Genomic DNA, 16,286 nt, shown 5'->3' with positions numbered 1-16,286 from the left:
TATATATTTTTTTTTTTTTTTTTAGAGAGAGAGAAAGAGAGGGGTAGGGAGGGGCAGAGGGAGGGGGGAGACTCTTAAGCATGCTCCACAACCAGCGAAGAGCCCGATATCGGGCTGAATCTCACAACCCTGAGATCATGACCTGAGATGAAAACAAGAGTCGGGTGCTTAACCAACTGAGCCACCCAGGTCGCCCAAAATGAAAAGATTTTTTTTTTTTTTTAATATAGAAAGGGAGAGTGTGTACACACACACACACACACACACACACACACACACACACACGTGCATGGGGGAGGGGCGGAGAAGGAGGAAGAGAGAGAATCTTAAGCAAGTTCTGTGCTCAGCATGGAGTCCAATGCGAAGTGGAGCTCAGTCTCTCCACCATGAGATCATGATCTGTGCTTAAATCAAAAGTCAGACGCTTAACTGATTGGGCCACCCAGATTCACCTAAAATGAAAAGATTTTTAAATGAGTTCCTGTAAGATACAAAGGTGTCTTCCATCTATCTAAGTAACATTGGCCTCCCATGTGCTTTTACCATAGTTGTAGTCTGGTAGGCAAGAACCCACTAATTACCCTTAGCGATGCTTCCTTGCACTCCTGAGGAACTCCTCTGATTACTGGTATCTTTCATTTAATTCAGAGATAGGACTTAAAGAAATACTTCCAGAGATAACTCTCTATCCCCCAGTGCTCAACAATATGAGCAGATTATTCATCTAGGTCTTTCTTGATACCAGTGTGAGGTTTTAGTAAATGTGAGAATCTTTGGTTTTCTCTATCCTAGTGTATCGTATTTTATATAAAGCTCAGTACAACCAGTCATTCATGGAAGTTTACCTTTTATTTTCTGAAGATTCTTTTGCTTTTCTTCCACTAAGAAAGCAAACAAAAAGAACGAAAAAAAGTTGGGTTGGATAAAAGAAGTCCAACGTTAGTCATTTTTTTTCAAGTTTTTACCTTTTCCATAAAGATACTCTAGATCGTGTTATGGCAGGCTTTTCTGTTACCCATTCCGCTTTCCTCCTTTCTCCTAGCCATGTCGCTTGTGGGCTGAGCCCTCTCCTATTGAGCAAAGAGACTCTGTAATTACAAGTAAACTGGCATTTAGAGAAGAGTTATTTAAAAAAACACAAACTTTTTTATTTAATTAAATCCAATTGAGTAGGTTCAGATATTTTTGAAAAGCAGTAAAACATGCTATTGTTGATAACCTGAAAATAGTATGTCAGTGCTAGATTACCTGAAATTGCTTAGTAATAAATGAATAACATTAAGAGCAATTACTGTCTTGTAGGTATGTTCATTTATAGAGTGTTTCTACATACAGAGTGCTTTGTCTACACAACCCTATGAGGTAGATATTTATATTCACATTTATGGGAAAGCCGAGGCTTAAAGATCCAGATAGAAGTCCCGGGTCACAGAGGTAATAAATCTAACTCTTGGTTTCCTATGTTCAGAATGAATGGATCTATCTTTCCATAATAGAACATAATTAATAAGTGTCATAGTAATGAGCATTCATATTACCATACTTACAGTGTAGTTGCAGATCTACAGTACTTATTTTTCTGTCTTCAGCTACTTGTTCTAAAAAGTAACTTATTATTCTTAATGCCTGGGGCAATGTTAACTATAAAAAACAGTGATAGTAAGTGCTTCAGTAGTAACTAATGTGGAAATATTTATTTAATCTGAGTGATGTCGGGCAACTTAGTTTTGTAGTTTCTCTACTTTTACACAACAATGATTGTTATACAGTTCTTTTGTGACATACAGCCTGACACAGCTCTGAAGAAGGGTGTTAACTAGAGGACTTATTTATTTGTTAATATCAATGAAGAGGACGGCATTTGTTTGGGAGGGTAATTAAGAAATCGATGAATATAAACCTTTGGGACATAGAAAATTAATTAACAAGCACCACTGACCTTAAGAAGTCAGTAATAGGGAATGTTATTTTTGTCAGCATTTTCTTTTGTTTTTAATTCAAATGACCAACTATGGAATATTACTCAGCCATAAAACATAATGAGATCTTGCATTTGCAACAGCATGAATGGACCTGGAGGGTATTATGCTAAGTGAAATAAGTCAGACAGAGAAAGACAAATACCATATGATTTCACTTATATGTGTAATTAAAAAAAATAAATGAAAAAGCAGAAGCAGATCCCTAAGCACGGGGAGCAAACTGATGGTTGCAGGGAGAGGGAGAGATGGATAGGCAAAATGCGTGAAGGGAAGTGGGAGGTATAGGCTTCCAGTTATGGAATGAATAAGTCATGGGATGAAAAGTATAGCCCAGAGAATATTGTGATAGTGTTGTATGGTGACAGTGGCTACATTCATAAGCATAACATAATGTGTAGACTCCTCAAATCACTATGTTGTACTCCTGAAACTAATGTAATATTGTGTGTCAACTATACTTCAAATAAAAAGTTCAAATGATTAATCTTACATGGGCTTAGAGGCCTATTATCTGCATTAGGATTTCTGAAAGTCTCTCCATAATTCAAAGCCATGTCCAGATGTTTAACTTAATCAGCTTAATAGCCTTAAACCTATTACAAGTGTTCTAAAACATGGTTCAGCGTTTCCTCATAAGGAATTCCCAATTTTTCCCTCAAATGATAGAGAACAAAGAGAGCGAGAGCAGGCGGAAGTGAATGGAACCAGCAGCCTAGCTGAGTTGGACCCCGAACCAATTATTGTTAATCCTTTCCAGCCAATAGCATCTGTCATCCTTGAGGTATGGATGGTGGCAAATGTAATTTTTATAACTTAAGTTATAAAGTTGGAAGATGAGAAAGGAGGTGGGGAGAAGTGTTTCACCAGAGATTATTTCTAAAAGAAATTAAATGGGTGAAGTGGATTAAAGGCTTGCTGCTTTTTCTTCTTCTTTAAGTTTACTTTTTGACTAATATAAAAAGGAAAGCTGACTTCTGAATTAACTGAGAATGAAAATGAAGGTTGAATATAGCAACTGTCATAGTTACTGTCCTGATAAATCTTTTTTTGTCATTTATTTCATATGATAGTAATGTCTTTACTCTTACTTACATGGTCTTTTCTCCCTGTGTTACTGTTACTATCCCTTTAAATGCTTATGATGCATATTAGAGTATGTAAATGATTTCCTAATTATTTTCCTAGGTTACTTCAGAATGTTTGAAACTATAGTAAGTTCTTCTATATATGAATATCATTTATTTAATTTCAATTGTCAGAAGTTTTACCAAAATTAATTTTTTAGACTTTAATCACGGAGAAGTTAAGAGACTATGTGTGTGTGTGTGTCTGTGTGTCTCTATCTTTGTTTTCATTTTTTGCTGGTGTCGAGTTCTCATTGGCCCTTGCTTTAATTACCCTCAACAGCCATGCCTCCTTAGAGGCAGAGCTTCCTAAATCTCCATCCACTTAGAGCTTAATGTGGCAGCTGGCATGGTGGTCCCACCTGTACATTCTCCATTCCTCTTCCCCTGTCACTGCCTCCTTCCACACAGGTGCTCATCTGGAAAGGTGGATGATTGTTTCTTCCTTGGGGCTGCTGCTAAGGAGGGAGGCAGCTCCACAGGTAAGAAGATGATTGGATAGTTTTGGTATTGCTTGATTTTGCAGAATAATTGGTAATATGAGATAGTTTGTCTTAAGTTGCTTAGATAACAGAAGGTTAATTGTATTTAATCTTTTTATTAACCCTACTACATTTACCATAAGTATATATATGCTTTTCTAAGTACATTAAAGCTGTCTTAATAACCTGAGCTATTGATTTATCTCTATCCTATTAAATACTATGGTTGCCAAGTTTTGTTGTATGTTCTTTAAAAAATACTGATAGAGAGGAAGGAAATCAAGTTCGACTTTTCACTTTGAAACATGCATTTTCTCTATATTTGTAATAAAGCTCACCTCGTAAATGATGACTGTTTTATAGCACCATGTTTATAAATTACATAGAGGGCCTTAGTGCTTCTACCAACATGGTATTTTTCATGATATAAAGATGTGAACAATAATGATATATAGCATTGTATACCTCATATTCAAAGTCCCTGAACTAATTAGTGGCATACAGAAAGTACAGTTAATATGCTTTTAAACTATGTTAATTTTAAGAATATGATCAGTAAAGAAATGAAATAGATGAAAACAAATTACCTAAAATCTCGTTTACCAAGCAAATTTTCTTTTCATTCCATAAAACTTCTCCTTTAAAATGTTTGCATTTTAGAGAAACACCTTGCATTCCTTTGATTTTACCACAGATAAAAAAATGATGAGGTATTGTTTCCAGAATAACAACGAATCAATGGAACAGATAGTAATAAACCTAACAATGCATGAGCATTTAGTATAAGATAAAGGTGACATTTCAAATCTGAGAGAAAAGGGAGTTAGAATAATGGACAATTACTTGGAAAAAAGTAAAATTAATGAACAGTGTATACCAAATTCAACTCTAGAAAACTTAAATGTATAAAAAAAGAAGACTTAAAAGTACTAGCACAGAATATATTTGAACATTTGTATACACTCGGAGGAGAACTTTCAAAGCAGGATAATCTAGCCACAAATCATGAAGTGAAAAACAGATCAGTCTTACTATATTCAGTTTTTAAACATCTGTTCTACGAAGTTAAAGGCAAAGAACAAACCCTAATGAAAAACACTTGAGACACGTAAGACAAAAAAAGAACCCTTAAAAATTCCTATGAAAATAATGAGAACCTAATAGAAAAAAAGGTTTTGAGTTACCATGGATAGTTAACTAAAGAAAAAACTAAAAATGGCAATAAGGTTGCTTAATAGTTCATCTTCACTAGCAATAAAAAAATTAAACTGAATTAAACTAACATGGAGGTAAAAATATGTATTTATTAGTGTGACAGACATGTAAAAGACTGATGATGATATATAGGCATTGAAAAAGATATGGGGCAATGTCACTTTCCTAACCCTTTGCCTGTAGTGTAAATTGACTTTAGCTTTTCTGAAGGGCAGTGTGTAGTTTTACCCATTGATCCAGTAGTTTCACTGTTAGGAATTTATTCGAAAAAACTCATTCAAGAATCGTCTTTCTTAGAATGAAAAATTGAAAATAATTTGTCTCTTCATTAGGAGTTGGTAAATTAAGTTATGCTATAACCATTCAAAATGATAATATAATTGATGAAGGTAGTAAAAGCTAACGCATATAGCATTATATAACACATACAGCTAATGCTTTACTATGGGTCAGGTACTATTCTAAGCACTTCATATATTCATTGACAAGGAAAGAAATATATATTCTTAAGTAAAAACTTTAATTCTTTTTTGTTTAAAAAACAAATTCATAAATATGTATATGAAAAGAAACATTCAATCACATTTATGTATGTTTGTGGGTGGCGTATGTCTGTATGTGTGCGGGTAGGAAAAGAAAAACACCTCTTATTGATTATGTGCCAAATAGAGATTATTTCTTGATTATGGAATTACTGGTAATATTTGTTTTCTTTCTTTATACTGTCTGTGTTTTCTGAAAGTTTACCAATTAGTATGCTTTAGTGATATATTCAACAAGTAATTTTTTAATAGAAATGTCACAGTGCCCTGAAGTTTCAGAATGCTTTTGGATTATTTGATTTCTTCTGTAAAACTATCTTAGACAACAATTATATTAAAAATGATATATTTCATTTTTGTTAGAATGAAAGAAAACTTGAAAAAACGAGACAAAATATGGAGAAAGACAGTGATGGCGGCCCCCTGAAACATAAAGTGGAGCATGAGCAAATAGAGACACAGAGCCAGATCAGTGACAGTAGCCAAAAAAACAATGAGCTTGGAATAGTAGAAAATTATAAGGAGGCATTAACACAGCAGTTGGAGAATGAAGATGAGACAGACCAGCGATCATCAGAATCAGGTGATAAATCTAGTTCAAAAACAAAAAAAATACACACACACACACAAACACACACACACACACACATATACACAAAACTTAACAATACATGTCTCATTTGTCATGATTATTTTCACAAAAATGTACTGTAATATTTTTTGTCTCCAAATGCAGTATATGTCAGGGTTTTCTCATGGTTTTGACTTTCTCGTTAGTGAATTTGCTAACTTTTGTTTTTATTCATGATGCCTTAAAATGTAGTTCTTTGTAATTTAAATGACTTTCAGCAGAAAATTCTGCTTTCAGTTTTATTTCATAAATTTTGAATATAGCACAGTCCTAAGAATCCTTGGAATGTATTTAACCTTTAAAGCTCATTTATGGGGTTTTGTTGGGGTTTTATTTTAAACTTCATAATACTACAGTCAGCATCACTTCTTTTATTGACTTGCTATTTCTACAGAATGCAGACATGCTCAGTTGAACATTTTTAAAGTTAATAGTCATTTTCCTCTTACTTTAATATCATATAAAATCGTTAATTCATAATTGCTTTTCTTTCTCTAAGTGGCTATGTGGTTTAACAGAAAGTTCATGTCTTTGGTTTTATAGAATCAGGCAACCTGGGATAGAATCTAGATATTTGTTATATTACACTGTATTGTTTTTCAGTCTTAGTTTCTTCATCTCTAAAATGGAGATAAGCATCGTTTTTTTCCACAGGTCTTTTTTTTTTTTTTTTAAGATGTTATTTATTTATTTGACAGAGATAGAGACAGCCAGCGAGAGAGGGAACACAAGCAGGGGGAGTGGGAGAGGAAGAAGCAGGCTCATAGCGGAGGAGCCTGATGTGGGGCTCGATCCCAGAACGCCGGGATCACGCCCTGAGCCGAAGGCAGATGCTTAACCGCTGTGCCAACCAGGCGCCCCTCCACAGGTCTTTAAGGTTACTTAAAATAAAAATAACCCTGCAGTGTTCCTAGTGCAGGGCCTGACCCATGACCCAATAATCATTACTTCCTTGCAACTTCTAGTTAGCAGTATGGTTTCATTATATATAAGAATTTTTGTACAGTATCAGGAAGGTTATGAAGAAAAGATGTAATCCCTGAGGTTCAGATTAGCTAACATGGATATTTTGATGTATAAAATTAGATTTGAAAGTTACACCTTTTATAAGTTGGGAAGGTAGGGCAGCCATATTCATATTCATGTAGTTTTGTTAACAGAGTTAAACAAAATAGATTTAAAGTGGCTTCCCAATATATTGAAAGAACTTTTGAACACTAATACTCTTTGTTAAAGAGCAAAAGATTTGGCAGATTTGAAAATATAGTGTAGGAAGAGCTAAGATAGTCAATCATATAACTATAATAATAATAATTAACATATTTTATACCGTAGAACATGGTTTCAGATATATTATTTAATGCAAGATTACATTATTTAACATAACAGTCCTAGGGTATATTATTCCCGTTATTTTGAGTAGGAAATCAGGGACTTGGAGAGATTGAGTTGTACTCATATGTGGCTGGACTAAGAGCCTGCTTCATAGCATCTGCCCATTATCATGTGCTTTTTAGTGACCCTGAGCTAGTCCCATCCTGAAATACCATATGGTTCTGGACTTCCTCTTTCCTTTCTCTAAGCTGTAAAGTTTAGGTTTTAATTGTAAAACGATATCTTTGTTTTTCTCTGGAGTAAAATGTCTCAAATGACACAAGTAATTTATTTAGAAAAATAATGTGTTTCTAAACATGTTTATATTTCTCATTGCTTTGCAGATTTCATAGATGTTAGCTATTTCTCATATAACAGATAATTCCCATTTTATAAAATATATTACATATATGTAAATTAAGCAGCTGGGATTGTCAGTTAAGATATTTTGGTAACTTTGGTGTTTGGTATTTAACTATTATGCCATACAGGTTTTCATTGTTAAAGTTTACATGTTAATGACATAGGTGTCCTTAAATTGTTTTTAAGTACTTAAGTGATAATCTGTAGTTATTTTTTAGAAAGAACACAAATTAATTCTGCAGTCTCTAATAGTGTGATTTTGGTTACATGTGTTTATTATATTAGGCATACCTTGTCTGGGGGTTATTTCAGTGGGTAATGTGTTTAGATTTGATTGGGGTCTTTTTTCACATTTCAGATAATTATTTTTGGACTGTTTATACTTAGAATCCATTCTGTGTATTCTACTAAGACAAATCAACATCTCTCCCCTTTCCCTGAGCCATTCTGAGTTTCATGAAAATCCCTGCAATTAGACAATTGTATTTACTTAATATGACATTTGGAAAAAAATGTAAGTTACTTTTGGAAAGATGAACTTTTTTCTGTATTCTGAATAAGCTTTCATAAAACTTAAAATACAGGCTTTTTGCTCTTTGCATTATGTTCATTAATTATTCATTCAATAAGCAATCATTTAAAAAATTTACTCTTCGTAAAGGCAGATTCACATTTCATTACTGGTAACAGTTTGCAAAGTTGAAGATGTAGTTTTATGGTAATGATAATATGAATATTTTAGTTCAATTATTTTTTATTATAGAAGTTTACGTTTTCGCAGAGGCATATAGTTCTATGTTTATATTCTTTTAGATAACAGTAAAAAGAAAACGAAGAAGCTAAGAATGAAAAGGAGTCACCGTGTAGAACCTGTTAATACAGATGAATCTGCTCCTAAGAGTCCAACACCACCCCCACCACCTCCTCCTGGTGAGTAAATGATACTGAATTTAGAAATACTGCTTTAAACAGTAAGAAAAAAGAACGAAATCTTGTAATTTTATTCTGTATGTTTATTATTTTGTGAATTTATGAAAAAGGCAGTTTTCTCTGTCTACTTTGTTCAAAATTTATTGTTAACTATGTATTTTCTTTTTTTAATCAGAAAAAAAAATGTTTTCTAAAAGTAAAAGATAGTATGTAAAATTAATAAGAATACTTTACCCAAGCACTTCCTAGAATGGATTCAAGTCCTACTTGAAATATTAGTACCCAGATTGCTAAAAGGAATTTATTTAAATTTAGTGAATGGATGGCTAATGTAAATTTTTAAAAAGTAGAATCTTTCATCCTGAAAGTTGTCATTTGAAAGCAAGATGTGTGAATTTTTCCAAAATATTTCCAACATACATACTGACCTTCTAAGTTATCATGAGGATTAAAAGGAATATTGCATGTAAAACACTGGGACATGCTAATTGCACAGTAATTGTGAGAAGTTTCTCAGAACTAGGCACAGCACCTCACATACCGTAGGTGCTTGATAAATATCTAAATGTATATGTTTATAGTGTCCTTTTAGCCTGGTTAGAAGGCTTTAGGTGGTAACATTCTCCTTTGAGGATTATTTTAAGACTCATTTCTAGTATTTAATTTATTATTATTTTAGCCTTTGCTAGGGGTTGGAATAGTAGCCTAAGGTTATTTTTGATGGTGGTGAAGATGCTTATATTTTTGACTAAAGATGAGTAAAAACTTAAAGCAGATGTTACCAGCCTATAATTACATTTTTAAATAAAAACTATTTCAAATGGCTTTGTGGCTATTCATTACTGTGTCATTCAATATACATATATGACTTGACATCAAATATATACATTCCTGTCAAGGGAGGGATCCTCTCAACAGGCCTAAAGAGACATTGTTTAACAGTGTTTTAAAATGTTTTTCTTTTTCCTTAGTTGGCTGGGGAACCCCCAAAGTCACTAGACTTCCAAAACTTGAGCCTCTTGGTGAAACACGTCATAATGGTAATGCAAAAGGATCAGTTTTCAAATATACATATTACATCCACTTTTCTTAACCTCATTATTTCAACAAACTTTTATTTTTGGAAACCTTTCGAATCCACAAGCATCCTTTTTCATTATACCTCACTTTTTTCATTTTATTTAATTTTTTTTTTATTCTTTAGTGCCTTTTGCCTCCATATAATTTGTTTACCTTGGAATACAGATGTAAAAATAATCATAGTTTGTGTTTATCCATTATATATTTATATAAACTGTTATGAGAAGTGAACAGGTATAAAGCAATTTAAATTAAATATGAGACATTACAATTATACTTAGTGTTAAAAATAGCATTGTCCTGTATGTGCTCAGTATACTCAGTGATAATGCCACATAGTTGTTCTTTCTGTTTCTAATAAGACCCAGCTGCTGAATATTAAAGTCAAGTAAAGATCCACACAATTTGTAAAATCAGAGACTAAATCAGCAAGCCAAATAAAGTTCAGCTAAATAGAAAGTTACTAAAGGCTTATTGACTCAAGAAAACAGTTTTCTTTGGGTGAAATTAACATAACGTATAGTCCAGCCAATATACGGCATTGGAACTCCACAATTGGAAAACTAGAGAAAGGACAGTTGGGTATAGCAAACTGCCTGATAGAGTGGGCAGAAGTTCTGATTTCAGACTATCAGCTCAGGCTCTTTCAATAAAATGTTTCTAGAATGCAAAAGGGTAATTATGTATCTTGTAGCTCAATGAAGTTCTCCATCAAGAATGTCCAATTCCCTTATTGATGGCTCTGTTTACCCAATCTAGGACTTGAATTCCTAAGGAAACCTATTTACGAGGAAAGAAAGTGCGAAGGTTAACATTTACAAAATCATTATCATGTAACTTGAAAGTATGTCAAACTTTATAAAATTTTTTTATTCAAAAAGTACATTAATATAAATGACCCATTTGCTTTCTTTTTCAGAATATTATAGGTCAGTAATGAAATACATCTTTCATAATCATTAGTGAAAAAGGGTTTTTTTCATTTCTAAATACAGAAATGTTTGTTCTTAGAGTATATCAGAATTACAGTGAAGTCACATCTCTGGTTGATTGACTTTACATCATGATATTTTTATTGACTAATATGCTAGTTTGTGTTTAATGATACTCAACTTGTGTATGTTAGAATACATGATCAGTTTAAATATTCACCCTGCTGTTAATAAAATTAGGTAAAGTTAATATACATTTGTATGTATGTATGTATATATCTGTCTATATATATGTACACATAGAAAAATACTAATTTCTCATAGGACATTTTTTCTCTTACTGTGTGGGATTTTTAGGCATCCAAAAAGCAAAGTTTTTCTATTTGACACCACCTAAAACATTGGCGATACCAAGATGAATAAGATTCTGCAGATCCTGGTCTAATAGAGAAGAGAATTCTTGAGCTTACTGTAGTGTATGTGACAATTCACAATATACAGTAATAAGTTCTATGGTGTGGAATTGGAGTACTGTACACAAACTGCATGGACAGTTAGTGAAAGTGGTATTACAACTGGGTCTTCAAAGAAGAAGTCAGTAAGGAGAAGAAACAGACTATTCAAAGGCAGAGGAGTAGGAAAGGGCATTGGTTATATGGAAAATAAATTCCTTGTGATTGGAGCTTAGGTTCATGTAGGTAGGGTGGGTAAGAAAGAGGACATTTGAAGTTATAGAGTTTTAAGACTGGAATTACGGCTTAGGGTCAGATTGTGAAGGCCTACATATATATAAATTAAGATGTCTGGACTTGCTGTAATCTTCCAAGAGACACTACACATTTTTGAGCAGGGAAGTAATGTTGCTAGATGTGTTGTTTAGGAAAATAACTTTTGTCTCAGTGAAAAGTACAGACTTGCTGGTGGCCACACTTGAGGTAAGAATACCATCCAAGAGGCTGTTCTAGTAGTCACAGTGAGAAGTGAAGAATGGAAATTGGAATGGAGAGTAAAAAATGTATGCAGGAAATATCTTAACGATTATAAGTAATATGTGATGAATGAATGTATGGGCCAAGGGAGAGAGGAATAGAGGATTATTTACTCAAGCAGCTTGAAGGTTGGTGCTGTCTCTAGGATTGAAAGTACCTGAGGAAGGAAACCTGTTCTGAAGGTATCTGTAGGCTTATGTATTTGGAAATGTCTCTTGGCCAATACAAGTAAGATTTAAGAGCTCAGGAGAAAAGAAGTGACTCAGGTGGGTGGAGGGTTTACAGACAGATTAGTCGCCATCTTACAATAGGAATTCTTTGCCCATAATAAATGTTTTGTAATCTTTACAGAATGAATGCAGGAGGGGATGATAGTTTCTTGTTTCTGAAAGAAATTTTGTAGAATGAGGAGAAAAGAAGTAATGGTAACATTCAGGGGGAACACAGTTAAGGGCAAGTGGAAGAAGTTCAAAAATAGGTTGAGAAGGTTGTTTTGTTTGTGCTCATTTCTTGTGTTTGTTTTTAAATAGAACTTTTTTTTAAAAGAAAGTCTTTCTTTCTTTCTTTCTTTCTTTTTTTTTTTAAAGATTTTATTTATTTGTTTGTCAGAGAGAGAGCAGAAGCAGGGGGAGCAGCAGGCAAAGGGAAAAGCAGGCTCCTCTCTGGGCAAGGAGCCCGATGTGGGACTCGATCCCAGGACCCCGGGATCATGACCCGAGCCGAAGGCAGATGCTCAACGGACTAAGCCACCCAAGCGTCCCATAAATTAGAACTTTCGAGAAAGAATTGTAATAAATTAGTTAAGTTTAAGACTACCATATTCCAATATTTTAGTTGGTTTTCAGTTTGTATCAATAAATGTAGCTTCCCAGAGCAGAGAAGAAAACACTGTAACTTTCACAAGTTTCAAAATATTTTTATCGTTTTCTTCCCATAAATTTTAAGTCTAAGTATACCTAACCTGGGTTTAAAAAAAAAAAAAAGTGCAATCAACTCTGCTTTCATTAATGGGGAAGAAAGCAGGTATAATTAAAAATTATAATAAAAAACCTTAAATTTGTTTTTAGAGTTTATCATGAGATCTTCATCAGAGATGCTGATAGCTGCCAATTTTGTAATTGCATCCTCCTCTTTTCTCTAATTTGGTACACATTTCTTTGCATTTGGTGAATGGCAAATAAACAACAGATATATAATAAACTAGAGTAGTAATTAAAAGTTAGCTGCAAATGGCTTGGCACTTAAAATTTACTGGGATGAAAAACAACTTTTTATAGTCACACTAGGAATTTTAAGGCGGATTCTTACTTGTTTTTTGATAATAGACATTTGCTTTGATAGTGGTTTGGTTTTACTTTTCTAATTATTGTCTAATGCTTGCTCAGTGTAACAGGTAAGACATGCATTGAGAAAAGAGACTTAAAAAGAGAATCTGTTTACTATATGAACACTCTCAACCCATACTTCATTAACATATTGTGTATTATACATTATGAGAAATATATCAAGGATTCTGTTAGCTAGAAATACCAAATGCACTAAAGAATATTTCTAATCTTAAAATATGAATGAAGATAACATTTTATATGCAGTTTTACTACCCTTCAATTTGATGTTTGAAAAGTTTGAAGCTCTTTATAAAAATGTGTGTTAGCAGTGAAGTTGGTTTATTATCAGTTAGTTCCCAATTATCAATTGGGTACTAACATCGACTTAAATCCCCTACAATTAAGACAACAAGAAACCTACTTTGTATAGAATGATTTTATTTTCTGGAAAGAAATACAAAATCTTTATTGCAAAAATAAAATAATTTCTTGGGAGGGAAAAAGATAATTCTTGCCACATGTATGTGATTTCTCTTTTTACGAGGATACTTTTAAATTCTAGAAGTATAACATATTAGGAAGTATATTCATGCTGGTTTAATTTTGAGTTCTGTATTAAAATTCTCATTAATTTTGAATTTAAGAAATTAAAAAAGTCATACTTAGAATTTGTCAAAAATAATTGTTTTAATTTAAATTATAACAATGATATAGCAATAATATTAACTGTATATTCTTTGTTCCTGGCATATTGCTAAGCACTTCAGGTACATTATTTCATTTTAATTCTCCTAAAAGCCTTATAAGGTGGGCAGTGATGTCCCATTTTGTGCAAGAGGAACTTATGCTCCAAGGTCACATAGCTACTAAGTAGCAGTATCAGAATTTGGACTTAGGTCTGTCCAGCTTTGAAATCTATACCTTTAATTTATTATGTTACACTATTACATCAAGACTTATTAGGGCATCCTTGCAGTTTACTAGTTGCTTGGAATTTATAGTTGCTTGAAAAACCATTTTCTCTTAATCCCTCTATTTAAAGTGGTTTTCTTGTAGACAGCCTATAGTTGGATCATATTTTTCAATCCACTCTGACAATCTCTTTTAATTGTTGCATTTGTACCATTGATATTCAAAATGATTATTGGTATAGTTGGATTAATATCTACCATATCCATTACTGTTTTCTTTTCTTTTTTTTTTTTTTTTTAAGATTTTATTTATTTATGTGACAGAGAGACAGCCAGCGAGAGAGGGAACACAGCAGGGGAGTGGGAGAGGAAGAAGCAGGCTCCCAGTGGAGTAGCCCGATGTGGGACTTGATTCCGTAACGCCGGGATCACGCCCTGAGCCGAAGGCAGACGCTTAATGACTGCGCTACGCAGGCGCCCCCATTACTGTTTTCTATTTGTTACCCTCATTCTTTGTTCCTGTTTTTGTCTTCCACTCTTTTTCTGCCTTGTGTGTATGTGTTTTTAAGATTTGTTTATTTATTTTAGAGAGAGACAAAAAGAGAGTGGGGTAGGGGGAGGGGCAGAGGGAGAGAGAGACTCTCAGACTCCCCGCGTGGCAGAGCGTGTTCCAGGGCTCCATCCCACAACCCTGAGGTCATGACCTAAGCCAAAACCAAGAGCTGGACACTTAACTGACTGTGCCACCCAGGTGCCTCTGTCTTTTGTGAGTTTAATTGAGCATTTGATAGGATTCCATTTTGTCTCCTTTCTTAGCATATAAGTTATACTAATTTTTTTTTTTTTTTACTTTTTTTAGTGTCTGCTCTAGAGTTTGGACTATACATTTACATTAATCCAAGTCCACTTTCAAATGATGCTATAGATTTAATGGGTAGTGCAAGTACCTAAAATAATCAGATAATCCTAATTCCTTTCTCGGTGTTCTTTGTGTCATTGCTGTCATTCATTTGACTTAAATATAAGCATTTAAGTGAGTGTGTGTATGTGTGTGTGTATTGTGTATATATGTATTAAGTATACTACATATACATAATCAAATACATTGTTACTATTAGCATTTTTTAACAAACTTTTATCTTTTTGATCAATTAAAATTAAGAAAAATACGTTTTCATTTTATTTCTTCTTTGATAATATTTCTTTCTTTATGTAGATCTGAGTTTCTGACCTATATATTATTTTCCTTCTCTCTAAAGAACTTCTTTTAACATTCCTTGCAAGGCAAGTCTACTTGCAATAAATTCCCTCAGTTTTTGTTTGTCTGAAAAAAGTCTTTGTTTTTCCTTTACTTTTGAAGGACAATTTTGCAGGGTACAGAATTCTAGGTTGGTGTGGTTTTTTTCTCTAAACACTTTAGATATTTCACTTTACTTTCTTCTTGCTTGCATGGTGTCTGAGGAAAAGTTGGATATTATTCTTATCTTTGAGTCTCTGTTGTAAAGATGGTTTTTCCTCTGGCTTCTTTCAGGATTTTTCATTTTCTTTGATTTTTTGTAGTTTGAAAATGATGTGCCTAAATATAGCTTGGCATTTATCCTGCTCAGCGTTCTCTAGATTCCTTGATCTGTGCTTTGATGTCTGACATTAATTTGGGGGAAATTCTTAGTCATTATCACTTCAAATATTGCTTCTGTTCTCTTTTCTCTTCTTCTGGTATTCGCATTATAAATAAGATATGCCTTTTGTACTTGTCCCACAGTCCTTCCTTATTCTTTTCTGTTTTTTTTTTTTTTTCCCAGTCTTTGTTCTCTTTGCTTTTCAGTTCTTGAGATTTTATTGATCTATTCTCAAGCTCAGAGGTTCTTTCCTCAGTTGTGTCCTGTCTACTAATAAGCCCATCAAAGACATTCTTCATGTAATGGTGTTTTTTTTATCTCTAGCATTTCTTTTTTTTTTTTTTTTTTGTTCTTTCTTACGATTTCCATCTCTCTGCTTACATTGCTATCTGTTCTTGCATAGTCTACTTTATCCACTAAAGTCCTTAGCTTATTAATCATAGTTATTTTAAATTCCTGGCCTGATAATTCTGACATTCCTGCCATGTCTTGTTCTGATGCTTGATCTTTTTCTTTAGATTTCGGGGTTTTTGCCCTTTTTGGAATGCCTTGTTTTTGTTTTGTTTTGTTTATAGTCTGACATGGTGTACCAGGTGAAAGGAACTGCTGTAAATTGGCCTTTTGTAATATGGGGGTGATGGGTGATGGAAGGAGAAGCATTCTATATTTCTATGATTAGATCTAAGTGTATTAGTGAGCTTGTGCCTCTGGACTCTGAACTTCACAAGAGTGTCTCAGCTTTTTTCTTCCCCATTAGGTGGACAAAATGGGTAGTGCCAGATGG

General features: G+C 33.5%; 1 protein-coding gene across 7 annotated transcripts in view; it reads left to right on the top strand.

Annotated features, from left to right (window-relative positions):
• Positions 1 to 16,286, top strand: part of ARL13B (ADP ribosylation factor like GTPase 13B) — an 82,989-nt gene that overhangs the window by 62,894 nt on the left and 3,809 nt on the right. For 5 of the 7 annotated variants that reach the window (XM_044381222.3, XM_026491077.3, XM_026491320.4 and 2 more), the window contains 4 exons: positions 2,649 to 2,763; positions 5,709 to 5,928; positions 8,527 to 8,643; positions 9,615 to 9,683. In XM_044381222.3, the coding sequence (XP_044237157.1) occupies positions 2,649 to 2,763; positions 5,709 to 5,928; positions 8,527 to 8,643; positions 9,615 to 9,683 (521 nt within the window). Of the gene's footprint in view, positions 1 to 2,648; positions 2,764 to 5,708; positions 5,929 to 8,071; positions 8,228 to 8,526; positions 8,644 to 9,614; positions 9,684 to 16,286 lie in introns of those variants that run through there. The other 2 variants (XR_008957249.1, XM_026491206.4) reach the window with 2 other exon arrangements.

The sequence above is a fragment of the Ursus arctos genome, unplaced genomic scaffold, assembly GCF_023065955.2.
Source record: "Ursus arctos isolate Adak ecotype North America unplaced genomic scaffold, UrsArc2.0 scaffold_4, whole genome shotgun sequence".
NCBI classification, from domain to species: domain Eukaryota; kingdom Metazoa; phylum Chordata; class Mammalia; order Carnivora; family Ursidae; genus Ursus; species Ursus arctos.
The sequence above is the reverse complement of the archived record's forward strand: the minus strand, read 5'-3'. Positions and strand labels throughout refer to the sequence as shown.